This window comes from Rhinolophus sinicus, chromosome 1 (genome assembly GCF_057876585.1).
Source record: "Rhinolophus sinicus isolate RSI-liver-muscle chromosome 1, RSI-T2T, whole genome shotgun sequence".
NCBI classification, from domain to species: Eukaryota; Metazoa; Chordata; class Mammalia; order Chiroptera; family Rhinolophidae; genus Rhinolophus; species Rhinolophus sinicus.
In genome coordinates this window covers 8,146,847-8,173,058 of record NC_142501.1, presented here as the reverse complement: position 1 = coordinate 8,173,058, position 26,212 = coordinate 8,146,847, and the positions used below count along the sequence as shown (strand labels likewise).

The following is a 26,212-nucleotide window of genomic DNA, read 5'->3' as shown; positions in this document are numbered from 1 at the left end:
CCACCTTTTTTCTTTCATTCAAGAATGCACACTGAGAGCGAATTAATGAGTGATATTGAGGCAGGGCTGGCCCGGCCTGTAATAGAGGCCTTCCAATATCCTGACCTGGCCTTTCCTTGACCTATAGCTTAAGGATAGCTCATCCCCCTGGGCTTGAGCTCGGAATGTCCCATGTCCCACCCAGTTCCCTGTTTTAGAAAATTACCCTGAAATGTATCATTAATTCCCTTAGGCTTATTGATCACAATCTATGGTGGTCTAGCATTCTCTCCCATGTTGTTCCTGGGTTGCTGACTCCACCAGAGAGTCACTTGGCCAGAGGGAAGGCTCCTTGCAGATCCACGGAACCGTCATATAGCCTCTGGAGGAACGCCCAGATTTTCCCTTAAACACCCAAGCTGAGAATGTCAAGGCAGTTTTTGGAGGTGTTAAATGTTAGGCCATCCTTAGGCCAGGAACAGGAACCTTCTTATCTTCAAAGCTGCCTTGTCTTGCTTTGTACCTTGTACCTGCCGGCTTGTGTTTGCCTTAGGCCTAGAAGAGCTGGCTGGAATGTAGAAACCATCTTGTCCTGTCTTGCTTTGTACTTTGTTTCCTAGGGGCTTGTGATCAGGGCCTAGGCCGGCCTGGGCAGACTGGACAGAGGCCTAGCGGCCAGGGTGTGGAGCCCGGAGGGCTTGGTCATGTCCGAAACCTTGGTTGCTAGAGACAATGCAACGAAACCCCCCTGGAGCATTGAGGGGGAACAACCTTGGTTACCCCCTCCTGTAAAACTCCATACCCCTTTTTGCTCAGAGAGGTTATGGTCTTTTCTAGCCTGACCTCCCGCAGTTCAAACATGCCAAATAAATTCTAATAGACCAATTTTGGTCTCTCGCGACTCATTCCTCCGGCCGTGCCTGACATTAACCCGCTGCCTTCTCAGACCACTGGTGCTCTGATAATAAACGCTTATTCTGTGACCCAACTCCTGTGTCGGTCTATTATTGGCTGAGCGGCGCAGGCAGCACGAACCCCAGTCTGGGTTGGCCTCCAGTTTCAATATTATTATAGAGGTAACTGTTGTAATTCATATGTTTAAAAAAGTTAATTGTACATTTGACACTTTGTATTTAGTAAGCAATTAGTGGCAGGTCCCAAACTTCAGCACATCAGCACAGAAGCACTTGGTTTAGAACCACTGCCTCCAATGCCAGTTCACCTACTTGGCCCCTTCCTAGTCCAGAAGAGTGACACAGCCCGTGACCATGGGATTCCTATGATGTTCTTACCATCAACAAACAGGATTCCCTGGCTTTGTAGGAGTGATTGTGGTGGAAACACCTGCATGTTACACAGCTCACATCCTTAGGTACCTGTATCTGTCCACACTCACACACATGCACACACTCCTCGCTCAGACCTACATGTTTGAAACCGGAAGGCAACTGAGTCTGGAGCTCATGCTGCCTGTGCCGCTCAGCCAATAGACCGACATAGGAGTTGGGGGACAGAACAAGCGTTTATTACCAGCGCACTGGCGGTCTGAGAAGGCAGCAGGTTAACACCTCCAGCATTCTCAAACCCGCTTAGGGTATTCAAGGGAAAATCAGGGCGTTCTCCCAGAGACTGCGTGATGGTCCGGAGGTCTGTTCTTCATGAAGCCTCCCGCTAGCATTGTAACGCTTTGGTGGTGTCAGTCAGTGATCAGGGAACGGTGAGGGCAGTAACCTGGGCAGAATGCTGAGCGATAGAGTTTGTAATTAGCAAGCATATGGGCATTAAGTATGTGCTACCGGGTAAGAAGCCAGGACGGAAGGGAGGGAGGTGGCAGGGGGTGGACAGGGCATCCCAGAGGCATTCTGAGCTCAAGTCGCAGGACTCCTATTACAGGGGTCACAGCTGGGCTCCTGCTTCATTTTTACTTCCCATCCCTGAGATTTGGCATCTTGTGAGGTCACGCATGTGTTGGCTTGATAGGGACCACATTCATGCTTTGGCTTCCTTGGAAAAAACAAGGAATGGATTAAAAATAAAGCATTAGTGCACGGGGGAGGAAGGCAAGGTGGGACACCAGGAAGAGTATCAATGAACAGCTAAGATATTGATTTTCTGTGCCAGATGAAATGTTCAGGGTCAGTTCCTCACACAGAGTAGTTACTTTATTTGCTGACCCATTGAATTAGGGGTCTGACAGATCCAAGTCTCTCTCTCAAAAAAAAAAAAAAAAAAAGAACTCAGATCCTCTGAGAGACATACTAATGATGGTACCTCACTATTTGTTCTTTTTTCCCTTCTTCTACCCCATCGCCCACTCCGGTTCAAAACGTTGTTTCTCAGTCTAGTTGTGTAGGACACAGCTCCCTGGCCCAGGCTGGTGTTATGAGCCTTGCGCTTCCCCGGCTAAGGACGTCGGTCGCCGGTCGCCAGTCTGCCACTCACAGCAGCACACGGTAGCCCAGGGCAGCACACAGCAGCCCGCGACAGCTCACAACGACTTCCGGCTGCTCATGGCAGCCCAGCTCCAGGGAGAGCTGTTCACAATCTCAGTGTTAGAGCCAATCACCACCGGAGGCACTCCAACCACCTGAGCCACCAGTCCGGCCCTATTTTTTCTTTTTAAACAGATGAGGAAATAGATTGAGAGAGATTTGCCCAAGGTCACAAGAGTTGAGATAAAACCTAGATTTTTACTCTGTCTAATGTTCTTTCCAGTAAACTGAGCTAACTCTCAGAACAAGAGAGAAATGAACCCTGATCCAGTGTTCCATCTACCGGGAGAGCTATTTGAGCACTGGGAATTATTAATCTGAAAATAAAAGGCCAAAGTGAGAGGCAACAAGTGTTTATTGACGTCCAAAAACATACTTATTGGGAAGCACTGATTCAGGCAGAAACCCAAATAGTGTTCCAATTAGGAGGTGAAGGCAAGTGGTATTTATGAGAAAGGGAAAGGGATAATTACTTGAATAGAAGGAAGGAATTTCTAGGGGTGTTAATAAACTAAGAAGGGAATTTCTGTAAGTGCAGATAAGCTAACAAAGTGTCGCAAACTCTAAAGGATGCCTTTTGAAAAAGAAAAGAATGTCTTTATTTTCAGTCCTAGTCCTAAGGTCTGCTTTTGTGTTATCTTTGCAAACACTTGTTTGGAATACAATGCTGCTTCAGGCCCAGTCCAAAGATTATTTGCCCAGTTTTAACATTCTAAAGGTTTGAGGAATAAAACGAGCAAGGCAATTCCTTTGGGATGGCAGCTCAGGCTCCATTTCAGGTGGCTCCGTTCATATTATTTTTCACAGAATACAGGGAAATATTGGACCTATTCCCTGCCCCTTAGGCTGGTGAGGGAATCAGACACAACAAACCACTAACAGCTGTACTACAAGTGTGGCAGTAAAGGTTGGGCAGAGAGCTTGGGTTGGTAGGGAGGGCAGAAAGGTGTCATATATGATGATCCTCAAAGGATTTGACAAGTAAAAGGGTTGCCAGGTCAGTCTAGCAGCATGAAAGTGCCTGCTGTAATTCAGGACCGTGAGTGGTCTGGTATCGTTCTGGTATGTCATTGGTGATGAGGTAGGAGGAGGACGGCAGGAGCAGGTTTTTAGAGGCCGTGAACGCAGTCACTCACGTTTCCATTGAGCATACATTTATTTGGTATTTACTAGGTACTTAGGCATTGGGGATACAAAGATAATTCAGATATGGTTGCTCAGCCCTTGCCCTTGAGGAAATCACAAATGCTTGTTTCGTTTTTGTCACCTTGCAGAGACTTACAAAGCGTCGCAAAAAAGGAGAGAATCAGAGGATGATGAAGCTAGGAAACCATCCCATCTCAGATTATGACACTGGGCTGTGGGAGTGGTAGGAGAGTGTAAGCCCCTCTAGGCTTACTCCTGGGTGCTCCGGATGTCTTCCTCCTAGACCCACACTCTCGCTGGTCCCTGACCCCCAACCCTTTCCACTCCCAAGTCTTTTGCTTTACAGCCAAATTCCTAGAAGTAGTTTTCTGCTTTCGATATCAGCATCTTTCACTCATTCCTCCAGCCACTGGCTTCTGCCCCCATCACTACTGGAAATCACTCTCACCAGGGTCAGCAATGATGCCCTTGTGCCTAATTACAACGAACTTTCTGGTTCTCATCTTACACGACCTGCTAGTATTTGATGGTTGTCCACTTCCTTTTTATTGCCTCTCTTGGTTTTAATAATACAACTCTCTTACTTTTTTCTATTACCTCTCTTGATGCTCCTTTCTAGTGACTTTTATGGTTTTCTCTCTGGCTACCACTTGAAAGTTGCTGTTCCTCAAGGTTTTGTCCTACGATCTCTTTTCGCTCCGTGCATTCTTTCTGGGTTGTCTCATTCATTCCCACAGCTTTGGTGGCCTCCTGCTGTTTGCTGATGACTCAAATCTCCATCGATCCCTGACCTCTCTCCTGAGCCTCAGACCTAAAGCTAACCATCTGTTTGACATTTCTGTTTAAAATGGAGTTCATTATCTTCCTCTCCCAAGTTCTTTCTCAGCCTGGACCTGGCTGGGGTGGAAGCCCCTCCCTAACTGAAGGCTATCCTAGGCCACTAGCTTCAAAGGACGTAAGTACTTGAAAAGAAATAAGCCAAAGAGAAAATGAATCTCACGAGACAAATTTCTATTTATTTATTTTTAAAAATTTAATATGGAAAATAACACAAGTATAGAAAATCACGTCAAGCACAGGCATCGCCTCATTATCATACGGGAATACTCTGGTAACTGTCAGGTGTGTCAGGAAATAGAACTGGCAGCCACTCCAGAAGCCCACCACCTGCCCCCATCAATGACGACCCCTATCTGTCCCCTCTAGAATAACCGCTAGCCTGAATTTTATAGTAGTATCTTCCTTACATGCCTTTAAAGTTCCGTCAGTTAAGTGTCTGTCCCTAAATACTACCGTTTAGTCTTCCTTCTTTTGTGTGTGTGTGTATATATGTTTTAAGTCTCCTTTAATCCACAGACTTCCCCTCCATTTTGTTTTTTGTCCCCCTTGCAATTTATTTGGCCAAGCAACCAGATGGTTATTCTGTAGTTTCCCAGGCAGGGTTTGCTAATTATATCCGTGGGGGTCATTGTCAGGAGACCAAAGTCTTAGAGAGAAGGTGCCCCACCCTTTGTTGTGGTGACCAGTTCTTCTCCTTGAATGTACACCATCCTCCTCGCTCCTTCCTGGAGCAGGTGGGGGCAGGGCAGAGAGGAGCCTTGAGCTTTGCCCAGGAGAGCTCAGCAGGAAGGAGCTGCACTTAGGGCTGGATGCTACATAGAGGTCCAGGAGGATGGAGGCGTCTCAGCTTCAGTTTCCTCACGTGTAAAATGGAGACAACGAGAGGTTGAATGACAGCCTACGTGGAACATTCTTGGTGTGCGATACGCAGCAGGCTATCATTCAGGGACCGCTGACTGACTCTGAACCACAGAGAATGTTAATCTCAGAGAAGCTTATTGAATTGCCCAAGGTCATATAGCTAATAAGGGTCATGACCATGGCTGGAGCCTTCAGTTCATGAGTTTTTCACTAAATTAGATCCTAGAAACATCAGTGGTTAAAAAAAAAAAAAGAAAGAAAGAAAAAGTGAGGAACAACTTCACTTCTATTCATGTATATAATTCCTACCGTTTCTCCCCAGCTTCTAGCCACAGGAGGAGAAAAGAGTCTAAAAATATGTGTTGGTACCAATTTCTGTTTTTGATAAGGGTAATTAACAGCTGGAAACAAAGCTGTTCATTGCCACTCTTACCAATGGGTGGTCTTTCATGCAGGCTGTTTAGATGGGAAAAAACATGATGTCGCAGATGCGCTTTGTCCCTGCTTGGCCGCATCACCCTGGTTGGTCCAGTCCCAGGGAGTTCTGGACAGGACAGAGTGGGTGTGTTCTGCCCAGAGCATTCCCACTGACCCGCGTGATGGGATGCACACCTTCCCCTGGCACTCACCACGGCCACCAAAGGCTGAGGAGCCCCCTGCCTTTGGGCCTTTAGAATGTACTAACTCAGGTTTCCGAGGGCCCAGCTCTGGCAGTCAAGCAGCCATTTGCTGGTGAAGGAGCAGGACCCCAAAACTGGTTCGGTCTTGGGCCCTGTGACCTTGGGCAAATCACACCTCCTCTGGGCTTCAGTCTCATACTCTGTGAAGTACAATAAAAGTGTTGGTGAGATGAATTGAGAATCCCTCTAGCCGTCCCAATTCTATGATCCTCTCCTTCCAAAGATGTTTTCTCAGTCCTTCAAGGTGACACAGATGGAGCCGAGCTCATCCCTGGCTTTCGTTAACTCATAGTTACAACGCCACTGCTTTCTTGATCGACAAACTATTTGGTCGGCCCCCCATTTTCTCATTTGAAAAATCAGGATGACACTTACCTGGAAGCGTTATTATGAAGACACAGATAATATATAAATAAATGTACAGCTACATGTGCTGTGTGTTCAAACCTGACGTTGTTAGGCCCTAATTGAATGGTTATTATTGATATCATAGTTGTTTTTCTGGCAGCTGGGGAGGTTTATGAAGAGCCAAGGCCAGATACCCCTGTGCCACCCAGTAATCAGCACATCTGGAGTTGTCTGGTCGGAGGCCCTGTACTCACGTCTCTCTGTGTGTCAGGCGCTGTCCTCCCTGGAAAGGGTGTCTGTGTGTGACCTTGGATTCATTGCACCCAGCCCTAACTGGCCCAGCACATTAGCCTGTCCAAAAGAATTGGCTTGTTCGAGCTGGTAGGTACCAGGAGCTATCAGTGCGACATCCTCTGGTGCAGCTTCTGACTGGTTTTGCCTTTAACATATACTCATTAAAATAACTGTGAAAGCAAATAAAATGCAATGTCCTTTCCCAGCTTGTGGACACAAGGCCTTTACAGCGTGTGGCAGAGGTAGCCAGATGCCATGGCAGAGAAAGGGCCTGACCTGGTCCTCACTGCTCCCCATGCCCGGAATCTGTCTTAACCCATGTCTTCCTGCTGCATGGAATTTCCTTCCCCCTCTCCTCTTCTCCCTTAAGGCACACTCAGGTCGGCTGTCCTGAAATAACCTCTTCTTGACCCTGATACTTACATTTGCAGGAGACAGGCATCTGGAAGGTCGAAAGAGATTTGGGCTTAGAGTTAGTAGACCTGCATTCAAATCCTAGCTGTGCCACTTACTGGCTTAAGTGACCTTTCGCACATCATGTAATCTCTGGGAGCCTATTTCCTCCTGTTTAGAACGCGCCTATAGAATGCACAGGATGGGGGCGGCTGGAGGCTCAGTTGGTTACAGCGCGAGCTCTTATTAAGGTTGCAGTTGAATTCCCGCAAGGGATGGTGGGCTGCGCCCCCTACAACTAAAGATTGAAAACGGCAACTGGACTTGGAGCTGAGCTGCACCCTCCACAACTAGATTGAAGGACAACAACTTGGAGCTGATGGGCTCTGGAGAAACACACTGTCCCCCAATGTTCCCCAATAAAATTTATTTAAAAACAGAATGCACAGGATGGTACATAATAGGTGCTGAGTAAGTGAGCCCTTCCTTCCCCAGGTTCTGTGACACCGTCATCCTGGGCTCTTTCCCAGCCCCTCTCTTCTTCACGGTTTACCTGTCCCCGACTGTGATGCCCTTGAGCTCTGGTCTTCTCTTTTGCTCAGGACCTCACCTATTCCAGCCCTGTGGACACAGCCCACAAGGTACTGGTCGTCCTGAAGACCTTTCTGAGAAGGAATGAGGATGTTCAAGTGGGAGGTCTCATCCGAGCTCACTTCCTGCTGATCCTACAACGTCTGCTGGTGGAACACGGGGCTTCCCCATCAGAAGGTCAGTCTGGAGCTGCTGGGGGCGTGTTTTGCCATGAAGGTCAGGAGTGGGTATCTCTGCCCTAATGAGCTCTGCTCCAGGAGAGAGAATCAAAGATTTCTCTGCAAAAAATGTCAGGCCAGTGCGGCATCAAGCTAAACTTTACCTCCTTCCTCTCATTGGAGAGTGGGTGCTCAACATATTTGGGGTGTGTGTGTGTGTGTGTGTGTGTGTGTGTGTGTGTGTGTGTGTGTGTTGTGAGCGTTTTTATGTTTAATGTCTCTGCGTTTAGCATGGGTGGGTGTGTTTGATGTGTGTGCATGTCTCCACCCTGCACGGCTTGTGCTCCGAGCTGTTTGTCACAAGAATGGCAGCCCCCACTTGGGAAGAAGAAAGCAGGAAATGTGGGGGAGGCCAGGGAGGCAGCAGCAGCCAGCAGGGGCCTGGGAAGGGGTGGATCTGTGATGCATTGGGAGCTCCCAGTGAGCTCCAGAAGGACAGTTTACACATCTGGAATAAGACTCCCTGGCGTCAAGGAAGCTTAATGTTTAGTACAGTATGAAGACACTGAAAAGGTTGGGATTGGTTTGTCTTTTCCTATTTTTAGAAAGTTGAATTTTTAAATTAAATTTCCAAGCAGTTAAGAGGAAATGGAAGGAAAGCTGGGGCACTTGGTCCTGTCCTGACTGAGGGTGGGTGTTTGGAGACAGATTAAAGGGTGTCTGGAGGAGCTGAGTCCTTCCTTTGCAGGGAAGGCGAAGCCTCACTTGACTGGTAATGGTGTTTTAGAGCCCTGAGATTTCGTGGAAATACATAGTGGAAAGACTATGGGCATCGAATTCAGATTTGGGTTCAAGTCCTGGCCCTGACAGTTATTGGCTGTGGGATCTTGAAGAAATCAGCCTCTCGGGGCCTCAATTTTCTTTACTGCAAAATAGGAATAACAATCCCTGTTTCATACGGTTTGAAGGGGATTAAGTGAAATACTGACTTCCTGGTACCCAACCCAGAGTTGACACTCAGTATGTCAGCTGCCCCTGTCCCCAGGGAAGACGGAAGAAGGCAGGAAGTAGGGGTAAGTTCCAACAAACCATTTGCAGCTGAATGGGTCGGGCCCCTGACCAGCCTCCTGGTTCCTCACAGCCTTGGGGAACCTGCCATCACTGCTGAGCCTCCTCTCTTTGGTGCAGCTGAGGAACGAGTCAGAGCAAGAACTGGACAGCATGGCCATGAAGCTTCTTCACCAAGGTGCCACCGCTTGGGGCAGTGCTGAGGGCCGGGGGGCTGGGGGGCCTGTGGCTGCTCCTTTCTTCCGTCCTTTCATCACTTTGGAAGGAGCTCTGGCTCAGTCTGTTCCTGAGGGCTTCTTGCTAAGGGACCTTTCAGATCAGTCTCTGCTTCTCCCCTGGGAGTGTTTGGGAACCAAAAGAGAAAAGACAAAATGTATATGTGTAAATTATGTGATAAGCACAAGCTCTGGAGTCGGGAAGGCCTGGATTCGTTCTTAGCTCAGCAACTGGCTTTGTGGCCTTGGACAACCACCTGGCCTCTGTGAGCCTCAGGTTCCTCACAGGTGAAATAATAGTCCTTACCTGATTTAGTCAAGGCTGAGAGAAGGAGTAACTGTAGGTGTAGAATGCCACGCAGTGCGTGGCACGCAGGAGGCCTTCGGTGGATACTAGCCATGTAGACTCACTTTTCCCGGCACAAGGCAGTTCTCTACCCCACCCCACCGCTGACTCACGGTCTGACGATCCGGTTCTCTAGGCCTCTCTTCTACCCGTACCCCAAACCTCCTGAGGGCCTTGTATTGCCATGAATGCAGTTGCCACTTCATAGGCAGTACCCTCAGGAAGATTTGTGGAGGAAAGGTTGAAATTAAAAGGAAAGATGGTGTGTGTTCAGTACCTGTCAGGTCCTCTGGCCTCGGTGAGGATGGTTCTTTCCCTGCCTGGAGCCCAGACCTCCTCATGAGAAGATCAGTGTCAGGCTCAGAAAGGACCTCCGGGCCCCGCTTGGTGCTGGTCATTGCCGGCCTGTGTGTCAGATCAAGGGAGACAGTCAACTGGGAGCAAGGTCTGTGTATGTGAGAATCATTCATAGAAAGGGCCTCTGACGGGGAGGAATACAGGCTGAAACATACACGTGAAGTGTAACACATGTTTACATATAACCCGAGTACTTTTATTTGAGTCATTGGTAGTAGAGGACTAGTTCAGGGGTAAGGGTGTGTGTTTCTTTTTTTGGGATTGGGGGGAGCGGGGCTGATTGTCCTGCTGACCACAAGCCAATTACAAGTCAAGTGTGATGTGGCTGCCAAAACGTGAATGGAGACCTAGGTAGGTTTTATATTGGGGTCATGGGGGGCAGGCGGAGCAAGGGGTGGCAATTCCCAGGAGGAAAGGGATGTGTTCTGTAGAAGTCTGCTTTACAGTGTAGTAACTGCGCTGACGAGGGCTGGGGGAGCACAGAGAGGCAGCTCATCTTGCCTCGAGAGGTGAAAGGATGCTTCATGGGGAGGTGAACTTTGAGCCGAATCTTGATTGCTGAGTAGGAGTTAAGGAGTTAGCCAGATGCGGTGACGTGAGAGAGAGAATATGGGAAGTTCCGGGAACTGCACGTGGATGGTTACAGAGCATCCCTGGGAAGGTGACCTTGGGAGAATGCAGAGGCGGTATCCTCTTCCTGCCAAAGGTGGCAGGTTGGCCTAGGTGACCTCTGCGACCCTCCAACCTGCAGTCTGTGCCGGCATGAGCACTGCTAGAAGACGCCTATGACCACCTAAACCTGTGCAGTCTGCTCTAGTGGGCAGCTTGATGGGTGTGTGTTCAGATGGAGGCTGTGAACGTGCCTGCACGTTTGTCACTGCGTTTCTTTCCATTGGCTGTAATACTGGGGACACTTAGTTTGTGCTTGGTTCCCCAATACTGAAATCGAAAATTAGTCAGTTGGGGGTCATTATCTGTGAGAAGCGTGAGTGCTGGTGTGCGCTGTGCGTTAAGGCCACGGAGTGCTGCGTGACAGGTGCCTGGGGACTCTTGCCTCCTGCAGTGAGCAAACTGTGTGGGAAATGCAGCCCCACTGACGAGGACGTCCTGCAGCCCTCCTTCAACTTCCTGTATTGGAGCCTTCATCAGACCACGCTGGGCAGTCAGAAAAGAGGTGCTGGGGCCCAGGCTGGCATAGTGGAGGGGAAGGTGTGGGCAGTGTCTGTGGCCCTTGCTGCCCTCAGGTTTCCATCTTAAAAAATAAACAAGGGGGGATGTGACTGGATCAGATGGTCATAAGGTCCTTTCTGGTTCTGATAACCTGTGGGTTTGGAACGAAGCTGGGACCCTTAGAGCCTCAAGCTGATCCACAGGTTCATTCACTGTGTGTGTGAAGCCCCCACTGGGTGCTAACCAACCCACCACGGTGTCACTGAGCTGGGCTCCTGCATAACTCACGTGGCCCCTGCCCTGCTGGACCCTCTGCAGCCGCTGCCGTGCTCCTGAGCAGCACGGCCCTGATCGAGCTGCTGGAGAAGATGCTGCGGCTCACCTGGGCCGAGGAGGGCTCTCCCAGGGCCACGCTCCTCTGCTCTGCCTGGCTGCTCGCGGCCTCCTTCTCCGCGCAGCAGCACGATGGCAATCTGCAGGTTCGTGTCTAACCCCTGCGGCTTTGGGGCATGGGTGGCATGCAAAGGAATGATAAAGATCCTGGGTTCTGGTCCCAGCCTTGTGGCTTGTTAGCTGTGTAACCTGGGCCAGTTTCCTTGCCTACAAAATGGGGAAAATATCCAGACTTGTTGTCAGGTTGGTTTACATTAACCCATTTAACACACGGATCACCACATGTCAGGCTGTATTCTAAACTCAGAGGAATAAAAAATGAATACAGTGTGCACCCCACAGTTGGGGAACTTGTATTTGTAGGCAAAGCTGGCAGGGAAGACATTCCAGGTGAAGAGAACAATATGACCAAAGGCACGAATCAATCAACTGCTGTGATTGATTTTTTTTCCCAATTTTTAAAAAAATTTAATTGGGGAAGGGGAACAGGACTTTATTGGGGAACAGTGTGTACTTCCAGGACTTTTTTCCAAGTCAAGTTGTTGTCCTTTCAATCTTAGTTGTGGAGGGTGCTGATCAGCTTCAATTTGTTGTCCTTTCAGTCTTAGTTGTGGAGGGCGCAGCTCAGCTCCAGGTCCAGTTACCATTCCTAGTTGCAGGGGGCACAGCCCACCATCCCTTGCGGGAGTTGAACCGGCAACCTTGTGGTTGAGAGGATGTGCTCCAACCAACTGAGCCATCCGGGAGCTCAGCGGCAGCTCAGCTCAAGGTGCTATGTTCAATCTTAGTTGCAGGGGGCGGAGCCCACCATCCTTTGCGGGACTCGAACCGGCAACCCTGTGGTTGAGAGCCCACTGGCCCATGTGGGAATCGAACTGGCAGCCTTCGGAGTTAGGAGCACGGAGCTCTAACCGCCTGAGCCACCGGGCCGGCCCCCTGTGATTGATTTTTAATAGCCTTTATTTTTAGGATAGTCTTAGATTTACAGAAGAATCGAGCAGATAGCACAGAGAATTCCGTATAACCCCCACAGTTTCCTCTGTTAGCATCTCCCATTAGGATGGCATCTCCATACCTTTAGACAGTTGGTTCTTCTGCCTAGAACCTGCTGATGCCACCAGCCAACAAGCATTTTGGAGGAACTGCTTTGTGCCAGACTGTGACTGTGACAGGTCCAAGCAGGGATCAGGAGTTCCTGCCTTCAGGCGGCCTGTGTTCTGGGCGAGGACGGCAGAGAACACTCACCGCTTTGAACCTGCCACCCCACAGCCCCTCAGTTTGGTCGTTGTTTTGACATTAAGGAGCACATTCACCAAGGCTGCTCCTCAGCTGTTCTTCACGATAGCTCTGGAGGGAGTGAAAGCAGGTGGCATCGTCCCCACTGCGTAGATGAAGGAAGTAAGGCAGGCTCAGAGAGATGCAGTGCAGTGACTTGCCCACAGCCACACAGCTGGCCAGTGGCGGAGCCAGGACTTTGATTTCAGGCTGTCTGACTCCAGATCTAAGTTAGGTGGATGTTGGGCTGAGGCGGAGACTGAACCATAGATGAGGCCGGGGAGGGTTCCTGGTGGAGGAGGTCCGTGAGGAAGGGGGAGATTTGGGAAAAGCAGGGTTCTCCAGGTAAGGGTTTAATTTTCCTCCTCATATTCCTGAGTCCAGGACTGGTGAGTCTCACAAGACTCTGTGTGGCCTCCTTTGTCCCTTGGATGCAGCTGGAATGTGTGGGTGGGTGGAAGAGCTATTGGCGTAGGTTATGGTCCACCCATGCTCCCGGAATATGGGGCTTATCCCTTTTGCCCCCGCCCTGCCAGGTTCACCAGACACTGTCCGTGGAACTGGACCAAGTATTGAAGGCCCTCAGCTTTCCGAAGAAAAGAGCTGCACTGCTCTCAGGTGTGGGTCCAGGGGCCTCTAGCAGTAAAAGAAAAGCATTTCCCTGGATTCTGAGATGGAACCACCCCTCCCAGACCAGCCTCTGGTCACCCCATTATTATCTCCATTGTCTTCCCCCTATGACAGAGCTGGGTGGAGGTGGGGAAGGAGGCAGGCACTGGGTGTAAGGAGTTTCTTGCTTTCAGCTGCCATCTTACGCTTCCTGCGGACAGCCCTGCAACAAAGCTTTTCCTCTTCCCTGGTGGCCCTGGTGCCCTCAGGGGTCCAGCCACCACCAGCCCCTGAGGACACTGTCCTAGCCCCACTGGGAACATCACAAGTGCTGTCCCTGGTCATTGGACTGCAGAACCTCTTGGTGCAGGTAGGACCTTGCTGGTGGCCCCTGGGAGTGGAGCCTGCTTCTCCCGGGACAAAAGCAGGAAGGGGTGGCTGCCTGTCAAGGCCTGGAGGGTGGATTGATTGGGACTTTTAAAGTTACAGTGACAGAAATGAAACTCACATTGGTTCATAACTGAGAAGTCCAGGGCTCAGTACTGGTTTCAGGCACAGCTGGATCCCGGAGGCTCAGACAGTGTCATCAGAACTGTCTCCATCTCTGGGCCCTGCATGTCTCTCTGTCAGTTTCGTCATCATGGGATGACAGGACGACAACAGCAGCTCCTGGCTTATATCCTGCCAGCAGAAAGAAGGTTTCTCTTTCCCAGAACTGAGTCTCATTAGCCTGGCTTGGGTAATGTGCCAATCACTACGGCTGGGGCATGGGATGCCCTGATTGCCCTGGCTTGGGTCAGTGCCCTCCCTGGAGGCTGGGGCATATGGTTACCACTCCATAACCCGTGTGGACTGAACATGAGAAAGGGAGGGTTCCGCAAAAGAAACTGTTCCCAGAAGAAGGAGGAATGGATCCTGGGCAAGCAAAAATAGTAGATATCTACCCCAGGTGGGTTGTGTTTTACAGCTTAGAGGACTCTTGGAAATCATGATTTTTCCAGCCATCATGTACTGTGGAGGGTGGTGGGGGCATGGAGATAAGTCAGGTGCCTTTGAGGAATTAACAGTGGTGGGGGTGCCTTGTAGACGGGAGGTGATGATAACACAGTGTGGTCAGTGCTGGGCTGAAGGGAAGCACTGCACTGTGGGGGCGCAGGATGTACCTGATAGGTTGGCGCAGGGTAGTGTGGGGCCGGCTGTCAGAAAAGGCTTCCTGGGGGAGATGCGTGACTGGGCTGGGAAGACAAGTGACTTGTCCTAGGTCCCCAAGGGCAGAGGGCGTAGAGATGTCACTGATCTGGACAGCAGCACCACTTCAATCTCTGTCCCCTTTGGCCTGTTTCCTACCCTCAGTTCTTCTCTTGCAAGGACCTTATTGTCTATGATTTTCAAATATGAGCTGGTCGTTGTAGGGTGACCAAGGCCCCAGATACTTATGCTGTTTTAGTTACACTTGGACTCTCTTTTCCTGCCCTTTGGAGCTTGCCCAAGACAGACAGTCACAGATCCACATGGTCTGATCTAATAGCAACGTACTCATGGGGCCAGAAGAGGGAAGTGGGAGGAATTAGCAAATGAGTGAGAGAAGTCGCAGAGCCTTCCTGCAGGACACGTGGGGGGCTTGACTAGAGTAGGCTCTACTCGGTGCCCAGATAATGACTGCACATATGTGATATGACTGTTGACTGTGGGAGATTCTGTTCAAGGACTGATGCCCACTGGGCCTGTGCACAGTTTGGGGGAAGTTGGGAAATGTAAGGAGGTAGAGGAAGCTCCGGGCGTGGGCCCGGCCCCGGCTCAGTGGCTGCCAACTCCTGCCCGGCCAGCACTTCTATGCACAGATTCACATTGTTGTGCAAACACCACCACCACCCATCTCCAGAACTTTGTGGGTACATGGGCCAGAGTCACACAGATCTGCGTTAGAGCCCCTGCCTGGCCCCTAACTCTGAAGGGGTTCAAGTCACTTCCTCTTACTGATCCTCATTTTCTCTGTCTGCAAAATAAAAGGAGTCTTTCAGCGTTAAGTGACTTGGGCCTATGAGAACAGCCTCCGTTCCCCTAGGAATGGAGCACAGAGAAGTTCGGGTTGAAGTGAGGCTAGAAACAGTGTCCAGGGTTCACTATGCTGGGTCACGTTGGGGAAGAGGGCAGGTCTGTGGCAGTGGAGGGGTCCAAGGAAGGACTGTGGTCACTGGAGTGATCTGGGGGGCATGGGAGTAAGGAGCCAGCGGCAGATTTCCCTTCTGCTTAGTTTTAAAAGGGCCTGTAAATCTGAGTGTCGCCTGCGCAGAAAAGAAGTAGGTTTGTTCTGGGTTTGTCTGGAGTCGGAGGCCTAGGCCAGTGGGTGGAGCTACAAGACGACAGAAGGAGGCCCTGTCTCCTAGCAGGACTGTCTGAAGGTGGAAAGGAATGGCTTGTGGCTGGGGGCTTCCAAGCAGAAACAGGGTCCCCAGCAAGAACTCTTGCTACAGGGCGGGAAGGGCATTGGTTTAGGTGACCCTTAAGGTTTCTTCCAACACTGGGATTCTATTTGAGGGGAAAGGAACGCTCATGAAACAGAGACCCAGGAGTACACTGTGGAAGGATAGACCCAAGTCACGGAGGAGAAGGAGACTGGAAGAAGAATTCAAGATAGCGATGTCAGCAAACATTACACAGTTAGCACTTTTCAGTTTCCCAAGCCCTCTCATGTCTGTGATCTCGTGTGATTCTCACACACGCTAGCCCTGTGAGATAGAAAACTGTAGCCCAGATCATGTGACTGCTATAGGGTCACAGAACTTATGAGGTGACCTAGGATTAGAAGTCAAGGATTTGCTGGGAAGAGGTGGAGGAAGAGCAGAACAAATGAAACCATTTCCCAGAGGTTCATCCCCGGGGCAGAGCTGGGCAGTGGTCCCTCTTGTCAGGGGCACAAACAGTCCTGGGGACGTAATAAAAACACTGTACTGACTGTAACTTCCAGAACTTTGTGTGGTTCGAAGGAAATACTGGATGAACTGGGGCGGAAGGTGAGACCCCTGGTTCAGATTAGAGGGCCAATGAGGAGTGCTCCAGTCCTGTATCCCACCGTCTCTCAATTTGAAACTATTTGGGTGGTAGACATAGAAATCAGACGAAGACCAAAATTTCTATTTTATTGGTAAACCGATGGCAGAAAATGGCTGTTACACATGGGCACAGTGGCCTTCCAACAACCTCACCCCAGAATTCAATGTACTCACCTAGTCACAGGCAGAGCGGGACAACCCCAGCTTACCACCTTCTGGTAAGCCTACCTTTGGCCGAGGGTAGGCCACCCTGTACCCTCTCTGAAGACAATGGGTTCACAAGAGTCTGCCCTAGAGGCTGAGCTGAGTGTTCCTCCTTGCAGAATCATTAGTTGGTCTAGTCACTCCTCTTTGCTTAGGGAGCACTTGCTCAGTGATAGAGGTGGGTGTTACTCTGGAGAGAAAATGTGAGGTGTGAGGGTGCTCTGCGGTGACAGCAGGTGGCTAGGATCTATCTCTGCAGGGGGCTGGGATTGCAGGGTTTTGGGCTGGCTGAGTGGAACGTGCTGAGTGAGGGGAGACAGGTGCTTCCAAAGGCTGCTTCCTCCGCCCACTGCCCTATGTACCGTGTTTCCCCGAAAATAAGACCAGGTCTTCTATTAATTTTTGCTCCAAAAGACACATTAGGGCTTATGCTCAGGGGATGTCATCCTGAAAAATTGTGCTAGGGCTTATTTTCTGGTTAGGTCTTACTTTCGGGGAAACACAGTATCAGGTTTGAAGGGATACAGTGGGTGTAACCTGGCCAGAGCAGCCATATGTCTTCATCTGGCCCTGCACCCGGAGCTTCAGAATGAGGCTGTCTGGACTGGTTGGTTTTGCTTTCTGTAATTTTCTAACCAGGGTCAGATGGTCTTTGTGCCCTTTCAGGCTTCTCTAATCCCAGTCCAGCTGCTACTTCCCTGGGGAGTATTGGGGGAGGGAAAGGGTGAGCCTGAGCAGGGAAGAGACAGATACCCTTTGTGTTCAGATTTGGCTTTCTGATTGGGGTGGGAGTGGAATGTGTTATCAGATTGGAAGTCAGAAAGCTAATTTGTTATGCGAGACCTGAGGCTTTCAGTGCAAGGATCATTCCTACTGGAGCAGATGTTGATGACAGGTTAAGAGTCTTGGATGTAGGAGGTGGGGAGGACAGGGAGATAACATTTACTGAGTGCCTACTCTGTGCCTACAAGCACTTGACATGTGGTTTATTCATCACAACTCTGTAAGATGGAAATTATCATCTCAGTTTTATAGACAAGGAAACACAGTCCCAGAGATGTTAAGTAACTTGCCTAAGGTGACATACTTTTAGGTCAGGACTCAAACCTGTCTTTTGGCTACAATACCCATGTTCTTTCAGTGTCCCAAGTAGTGTATCTTGTGAACAGAAGCCATTGTTCCCTGAGTGGGAGGCCCTGGTTTTCCTAATGCCCAGCGGTCCCAGGTCCTCACTCAGCATGCAGGGGGCCCTTGCTGGTTGTATGGGGTAATAGGACACAGGGTCAGAGAGTGGCACTAGGGCACAGCTCCTCACCAGGTGGGGAAGCTGAGGCATGCTGGCCCATGGTTTGGCAAGGGGCTGAAAGTGCCCTCTGGGTAAGAGTTAATTTTAGATTGGAAAAGGAGACAGGGCAGGAGGCTATTAACTTCAAAGAGAGAGTAACAACTATTTATTTGAGATAAAAAAAGAATAGCTATTTGGGAAGCACTGATTCAGGCAGAAACCCAAATAGTGTTCTGATTAGGAGACAAAGGCAAAGGGGTATTGTATTTATGAGAAAGGGAAGGGAAACAATTACATCCATAGAAGGAAGACATTTCTATTGATGCAATAAGCTAACATAGTGACACTAATTCTAAACAATGTTTTCCGTATTCAATCTAGTAGCCATCAGTTCACTAGTCATAATATCTGCTTCCTTGTTGTCTTTGCAAACATTCTTTGGGACACAGTGTTGCTTTGAGCCCAGTGCAAAGGTTATTTTGCCCTGTTTTAACATTCCAAAAAGTTTGAGGCATAAGACTTGCAAGGCAGTTCTCCTGGGATAGCAGCTCTGACTCCATTTTAAAGTGGCTCCAGATAGATAGATAGATAGATAGATAGATAGATAGATAGATAGATAGATAGATAGATAGCCAAAAAAATGTATACATGTTTTAAGAAAGGAAAAAATTGTATTAACATATACCAATAACAAAAGATGAACACACAAGTCACGTTTGACTTCTGCAATTACAAGAGGTGCTCAAAGTGGTTACCATCGGCATCCAGACACTTCTGATTACGGAGAACTACTGCTTGAGCAATGTTGACCAAACTATTAACATCTCTTAAAATGTGTATATATTTTATTGGCACCCCTGATATATTACAAGGCCTGGGGTTTGGTTCTACACTTGCCACCTACTACCGAGGAGTCCTCAGGTTAGCTCAGCTGTTACCAGAGAGCAGGCCCTTCTCGGCGCGTGTCCAGGTCCTTGGTATACTGAACAAAGCATTGAGCAGGACACCACAAGGCAGTGGTGAACGAGCAGTTTATCAGAAGTGAAAGTACACTCCAAAGAGATAGGAGACGACCTGAGCCACAGAGTAACTCAAAAGGCGTCATTGTTAGAAGAGAAGTACCCTCCCAAGGGATAGGAGCGGGCCTGAGCAACAGCGTGGCTCAAAAGGTGCTGACCGGCGAGGACTTGGAGTTTTTATTTCCTTTCTTTCCAGAATGGGCTACTCCTCCCTAGGTGGGGGGCCACTTGATTGACACCTGTGATTGACAAAAGGCTATAACCTCCTTTTCATTTTAATTTTTTAATTTTTTATTACCTCATCTTTTTAGACTATGCATGTTTCTTCCCAGAATTCAGTCTGGTATGATATTAATGAACTTCCGGGCATACATATGATATTATGATGGTATAATGAGGCTAAGGTGAGGTGAAGGTTGTTCTCGCCTTTACTGCACAGGTGTGAGTGGCCAGTCCAATCTCTTAACAGTTAGGTATTTAGTGTCCTTTCCCCTCCGCATAGGGGTTGATGGCTACAGTGGATAAGGGAAAGATCTGGGCGTGGAGGGGAGGTCTTCTGGGCAATCACTTTCCGTAGGTCGTGTCGAACATGCAGGAATGTTTGGATATCCCATTCCTGTCTCTAACTGCCTGCCTCATTTTCTCTTGACAAGCATGATCCCCATAAATCTCTATGGGAAGTTGAGGGGCAAGAGGTCTCTTCTTCTGTATCTGCTTCCTGTTGAATGTGGCCGTTGTTCCTACCTATCAGGGGTTCACGGAACTCTCGGCCTATCTGATCTTAGATGAGGGGAAGGGATCTCGGGATCCGCCCAGAAGGCCGGGTTGACCTCTTTGGACGGGATGTACTGGAAGTCCTGCTGGGGCATCATTTATAGCCCATCGGCCCCTAGATGAGGAAAGAAGGATTTGGTTAAACAGACTTAAAAGTGTTGGCCCAAGAAGCAGGACCCACAGCCATGACGCAAGGTGGCTGTGACATAGAAATTCTGTTTAGCTTCATGGAGCCTGTGGCCTTTTTCTCTGGTTTAACTGGTCATTCAGGTGCATTGTTCACCCAGGAGCTGGGCCTGGAATGGCCTGGAGCAGGGGGCAGGGGACTTCCTATGATTCAGGCTAGGAACAATTTTCTGTTTAAGATTGAAAAGCTGGGGGCTGGCCCGGTGGCTCAGGCGGTTAGAGCTCCATGCTCCTAACTCCGAAGGCTGCTGGTTCGATTCCCACATGGGCCAGTGGGCTCTCAACTACAAGGTTGCCAGTTCAACTCCTCGAGTCCCGCAAGGGATGGTGGGCAGCGCCCCCTGCAACTAAGATTGAACACAGCACCTTGAGCTGAGCTGCCGCTGAGCTCCAGATGGCTCAGTTGGTTGGAATGAGTCCTCTCAACCACAAGGTTGCCGGTTCGACTCCTGCAAGGGATGGTGGGCTGTGCCCCCTGCAACTAGAAAAATGGCAACTGGACCTGGAGCTGAGCTGCGCCCTCCACAACTAAGATTGAAAGGACAATAACTTGACTTGGAAAAAAGGCCTGGAAGTCACCAATAAAATCTTAAAAAAAAAAAAAAAAGATTGAAAAGCTGATTTGAACAGGGATTAAGATCAGGTACTAGGGAGCTAAGAAACTAGGGAAAATAAGACTTAAAATTCCTATAGTGGAGGAGACTCAGGGCTTGCTAAAGAGGACATGTGTTTCCCCATTATATATTTCACTAAAATAGTCACCATTTACTGAGTGTTTACCCTGTGCCAAACACTGGTTAAACACTATATCCATTGATCATCTAACCCTCTCAGCAACCCAGGTAATTTTTTTATTCCCACTCAGCAAGGCTGAGTTACCTTGGCCAGGATCATACAGATAGTGACTAAAACTAAGCAAGGATTCAAACCCAAGTCTGCCCCCTACCCTTAACCACCAGGCTGCTGCCTTCCAAAGAATAGCATGAGAGCATAGGATTTCTTCTTAGTTTGTTTTCACATTTTATTGAGATATAACTTACATGCAATGAAATTTACCGATTTTAAGTGTAGAATTAGATGAGTTCTAATTCTCATGGTATGGAGCATTTCCGTCACCCCAAAAAGTTTTCTTGTGCCTCTCTGCAGTCCCCTCTCCCCATCCCTGACCCTCTGCAAACACTGATCTGCTATCACTATAATTTTACCATTTCTAGAATCTCATATAAATGAAATCATATTACATGTGGTCTTGTGTGTCTAACTTCTTTCTCTTAATGTTTTTGAGATTCATTCATATTGTTGTGTGTATCAGTACTTCATTTCATTTTTGTTTTTGGTGAGTTGTCATCCATTATATGCTATACCACAATTTGTTTATTCATTGACCTATTGATAGATATTTGGGACTTTAAAACTTTGGGCTATTAAGTTGCTCTTAATACTGAAGTACAAGTCTTTGTGTGGATATATGTTTTCATTTCTCCTGGGTAAATACCTAGGAGTGGGATTGCTGGGTCAAATGATGTGTTACTTTTCTGTTGATGTGTAACACGTCACCACAAACTTAATGGCTTAACACCACACCCATTTATTATCTCATAGTTTTCTATGTCAGAAGTCTGGGTCGGTTCAACCAGGTTCTTCGCTTAGGGTCTCCCAAGGCTGAAATCGAGGTGTTGGCTATGCTAGGTACTTGTCTGGGTACATGGGAAAGAATCACCTTCTTCTGCAGGGACCTCTTTCAGATCTTTAAGGTTGCCCACATTCTTTCTCACACGGCCCCTCCATCCTCAAACCAGCAATGCATGTTGAGTCCTTCTCACACTTTCAGTCTGTGGTTCTTCTGCCACCAGCCAGAGAAAACTGTTTAAAGGGCTTGTGTGATTAGATTGGGCCCATCCAAACAATCTCCCTTTTGCCATATGATGTAACATAATCACAGGAGCACAGGTCATGGGACAACTTAAAATTCTGTCTACCACATGTGTTATGTAATGTCTAACTTTATAAGAAACCATCAAACTATTTTCCAAAGTGGCTGCAACATTTCACCTTCAACATTTTACCTTCCCAACAGAAGTATATGAGAGCACCAGTTATTCCACGTTCTGACCAATACTTGGTCGGGGGGAGGGGCAGAGGTGGGAGGAAAGAAAAACCAAAAACTTGGTATTGTCAGTCTTTTAAATGTTAGCTCTTGATAGGTGTGTAGTGGTATCTCTTGGTGGTTTTAATTTGCATTTCCCTAATGATAAAGATCTTTTCATATGCTTATTAGAGCATAAAATTTTGTTTGATGAAAGGTTCAGCTACTTTAAAAAAAGGTTGAAACCCACACTGGCTTAGATAAACTGTGAGGTTCTGACAGAATCTATAATCCATGAATCTCTTAGTGGGGCCCAGAGCCCATCCATCTCCTTTTCTGAAACAAAACAGGCTCTCGAGTATAGGTAGGATGTAGGTAAATCATCAGTATAAGCACTGTGCTGCATGTGTGGGTGACAGATGAAACCAACAAACATTTCTTCACTAGCTATAGGACCACAATCCCAAATCTGAAATTATGAAATACAAATTGTTCTGAAGACCAAATTTTTTTTTCGTGGTTAGCACCAAAAACCACTGGTAGCAAAACCTGACATGAACGCCTGACGTGAACTTGTTTTTTGTTTCGTTTTCTTGCAGAAGGACCCTCTGTTGTGCCACGCCTGTGTAGGCTGCCTGGAGGCCTTGCTTGACTATGTGCATGCCAGGAGCCCAGACATCGGTAGAAACCCTCCCCATTCTCTGATGGTCCCATGCGGGAGATGGGAGGGGACCAGCCCCTGCCACCTCCTGCCCCAGACTGCCATCCCGTTCTGTGATTCGCATTCATTTTGTTTAATTCTTTTAACAACACTGCCAGGGCACTGTTATGCCCAGTATACAGATGAGGACACTGAGGTTCACAGCGGTCAAGCAACTTACTAAGCACAGTCACAGGATGTGTGGTCTCCCTAAGCCAGGCAGCATAAGGGATAGAAGCCCAGGGAAGAAAGAAACTTCCTGGGGTCAGTTTGTCCAGCCCCTGCCTCTAGCTGAGGAGCCCATTTTGAATTAATAGGAGAAAGTCCTCCTTAGTAATGTTCCAAGGCCTTTGGAAAAGCAGCACTAACGGCCCAGGGTGACTGGTGTTTCCTGTAGCACTCCATGTCGCTTCCCAGCCCTGGAATCGGTTTTTGCTGTTTACCCTCTTGGATACTGGAGAGAATTCCTTCCTCCGACCTGAGATCTTGAGGCTCATGACCCTGGTAAGTGCAGAGGGATGGTCTTGTGGTCTGAAGAACATCATGAGCTGGGTGGTCTCGAGGAGGCCAGGGACACCTTGCTTTAGGTAACCCTTGTCCTCAAAGTAGAGGGGCTGGGCAGGCCGTCACCCTCCAAGAGACCTGCCCAGAGAATTCCTTTGAATGTCCTTGCCTCCGCACCCCAAGGAGCCGGACACCCTCACTCACGAAACACTGACCAGTGCCTACCTGCCACATGCCAGATCCAGTGCTAGGTACCCAAGGTGCCGAGGGGCCAAATGCTCTGCCTGTACAGAACCCTCAGCTTAGAGAAGGAGATAGACAAGGAAACTAGTTAGAATTTGAAGTTATTAGTGATAGAGTAGAAGACATGCTAAGTGCCCACTGAACAAACAACAAAGCAGGGAGTCTGTGAATGCTAATGAAGTGGCTCAAGAATAGTAAACCAGTGCTTGGGGTGGGAACAGAGAAGAGAGTGAGGACTTCTGTCAGACCTGAGGGAGGGGTGGCTAAGAAGGTAGTAAGCACTCAATTAGTGCCTGCCTTTGATACAGTGAGAGAACATTCATCAGTGAGGGCAACCTTTTAGCTAAGGAAATGTAATCCAGGTAGTGAAGTGAGAACAGCTGGACAGGAGCACGTGGCGGTGTATTTGGGTAACCACTGTAATCCATTCTGACCATGGGCGTGAGGTGCAAGGTCGAGGGCAGGGGTGTACTGAAGGATTCAGCAGGGCTGGCTCTCAGGGTCTCGCAGTCAGCCTGTCCCATGACACAGCTCCCCAACCCACTCTCAGCTCCTTGGAGGTAGGTCTGGGGGCTACAAATCTATGTCCTCAGCCAGTGCTGAGCACAGCAGGGGCAAGGAAATGTCTGAATGAAGGAGAAGCCCCCAAATCATTGTGTTTGGGGCTTCTCCCTGGGCCAGTTTGTGCGGTTCCAGAGCAGCAGCAGCGTCCTCTCGCATGAAGAGGTGGGTCTTGTTCTGCAAAGTGCAGCTTTGGCTGACCTCTCTTCCCTGTCGAACACCACACTCCAGGCTCTGCGTGGCTTCTTTCTGCAGGTGAGTAGGAAGAGGATGCCATGTAGCCAGTGTGAGGCTAGACCCTCCACACCATCTTGTGGGGGGGGGGGGCTCAGGAGGGTAGGAGGTGGAAGGTAGAAAGGGCCTGTGGGGAGCTGGTGCTGAGAAGGCCTGTCTTCTCTGCCTTTTTCTCTCCTCAGGTCCAGAGAATGGGCCTTCTGGCTGATCAGAGCACAACCCAGACCCTGCAGGTCTCCTTGGAGGGCCTTTCCCCCAGGGCCTCCTCGGCCCAGCCGCCCCTGAAGGACATGCTGTATCCTTTCTTGCATCTGGGAGCTTTGGACAGGTCAGGGTCACGCGGGCAATGGGATGGTGAGGCATCATGCTTCAGGACAGAGGGGTGCGCTGTCTACAGCCCTGTCGTCTAAAGCAAACAGGGGTGAACGAAAATAATTAATAGTGATAGCAATGGCATGACTTGTTCTGTTCATTAAGGTTCTACGAAGGGCCAGTTACGTTACATGCACTGTATTTAATCCTCACAGCAGCTAGGAGTGTTAACATAGTTGTAACTCAGACCAGAGAGGTTAAATGACATGCCTAGGAACACACAGTGGTAGCATCAGGATTTGAGCCCAGATTTGCCTGTCTCCAAAGCCACATCACCAAACTCTGGAAGGAGCTAATTCTTCCCCAAGAGTTTGGAGAAAGTTTCCCAGCCCACTTGTCACAGGTGCCAACACGGTGGGTGCTGGGTAACTGGCATATCCCTGAGAAAGCCTGAGGCTGTGGGCAGTGGGCAGAGGCCCTCAGGGGTACTCCAGAGACTTCTGTCCAGAGGGCATATGTGTATGGTGGTGCTTCCTGCCTACCCCGCCGGCTGCCTCCCTGGCTCTCCTCTTTCCCCTTTCCATGGTACAGTTCCCTGTTGTATACCAACTACCTAGCCCAGGTGTTCAGGCCTTGATTTTAGAACCCAGCCCACTATTCTTAGGGGCACCTCTGTTCTTGTCTGACCTTTTTTGCCCTTTGGGGGCTCTGGAAGTGTGGTTCTTCCATGGTTGGTCCCACCTTTCTGCTGTTCTCCTCTCATGTTTTGCTGCCAGCTGCCTGGGAGGGGTGGCTGTATCTCTGTCCCACATCAGAGACTGACCCTCAGGACTTGAAGGCCCAGAAATGGAGAGAACCGAGACCTGGAGAAGACAAAGTCGGAGCACAGTGGTTTGGGAAAATGGAGGACAACTGCAGCCATTTATCTGGAGCCATTTACTCCACTGTTGAAATGGAACCAGGAAATAAAATGATACACTCACATGCCTGTGTGAGCTCTCCAAAAACATTTCACTCTCAACTTATCTTGGCTCCTCCAGCTGGCTCCTCAGTCAGGATGGATGCTTCCTCAGGGAAAGAGGGGGCAAAATTTGTTCCAGTAACATATAAGGAGCGCCAATGCTAGCTGTTGGCCTCAATCATTTCCAGGCAAGGATGCTGAGGTTAAATCCTTCTCAGCTTTCCTACAGTAGCTGAGCAAAATTGTCCCAGCTCAGCTCTTCCCTGGGTACAATAGGTCCCCTGTGTCCCTTACCTTCAAGGTCCTCGGATCTTTTATTTGTATACCTACATGTGCGGTTCTTTCAAGGTCTGCACTCCACCACGGCCGCTCCTGTTCGGAGCTCAGCCCACGGGGCCTTTAGCCCCGTTCCAGCCTGCCTGCCTGCCTGCCTGCCGAGGGCCCCCGTGCCCGAACTGGCTGGCCCACCCTTCTCGGGTCTGGCTATACTGACTCTGCATAAAAGTGGCAGAACTCTGCCCTAATGTGCTGACGGGGAAGCCCCGCCGAACTTGGTTTAGAACTTGGTGGACCGAAGGGGCGAGCAAGGGATGTGCCAACCACGCACTACAGGTTACTTAAAAAAAAAGTGCTAGTCACGACCCACTAAACTGATCTTGCCAAAACACTGCTGGTGATGAAACAGTTTTTGGAAGGAGGGCGTCCCGCGCGGGTCAGGGCTCCACTTTGCTGACGTGCCCTCTAAATTGGGCGTAGATTTAACTTCAACCGGATCTATCCACCACGCGCCCCCGCCATAGCGTAGGGTGGGTGGAACTAGACTCCCGCAGACCTCGCACGAGACCTGCAGCCGAGCCCCGCGGGGCGGGACCGGA

The 26,212-nt window shown here is 49.2% G+C and overlaps 1 protein-coding gene across 1 annotated transcript in view; it reads left to right on the top strand.

Annotated features, from left to right (window-relative positions):
• Positions 1-25,360, top strand: part of MEI1 (meiotic double-stranded break formation protein 1) — a 61,971-nt gene extending 36,611 nt beyond the window's left edge. The window contains exons 21-31 of the mRNA XM_019734445.3: positions 7,636-7,801; positions 8,924-9,028; positions 10,832-10,942; positions 11,257-11,417; positions 13,143-13,224; positions 13,410-13,585; positions 22,422-22,503; positions 22,920-23,026; positions 23,951-24,085; positions 24,247-24,359; positions 25,153-25,360. Coding sequence (XP_019590004.3) covers positions 7,636-7,801; positions 8,924-9,028; positions 10,832-10,942; positions 11,257-11,417; positions 13,143-13,224; positions 13,410-13,585; positions 22,422-22,503; positions 22,920-23,026; positions 23,951-24,085; positions 24,247-24,359; positions 25,153-25,198 — 1,284 coding nt within the window. The 3' untranslated portion in view covers positions 25,199-25,360. The remainder of the gene's footprint in view (positions 1-7,635; positions 7,802-8,923; positions 9,029-10,831; positions 10,943-11,256; positions 11,418-13,142; positions 13,225-13,409; positions 13,586-22,421; positions 22,504-22,919; positions 23,027-23,950; positions 24,086-24,246; positions 24,360-25,152) is intronic.
• Positions 25,361-26,212: the final 852 nt, after the last annotated feature.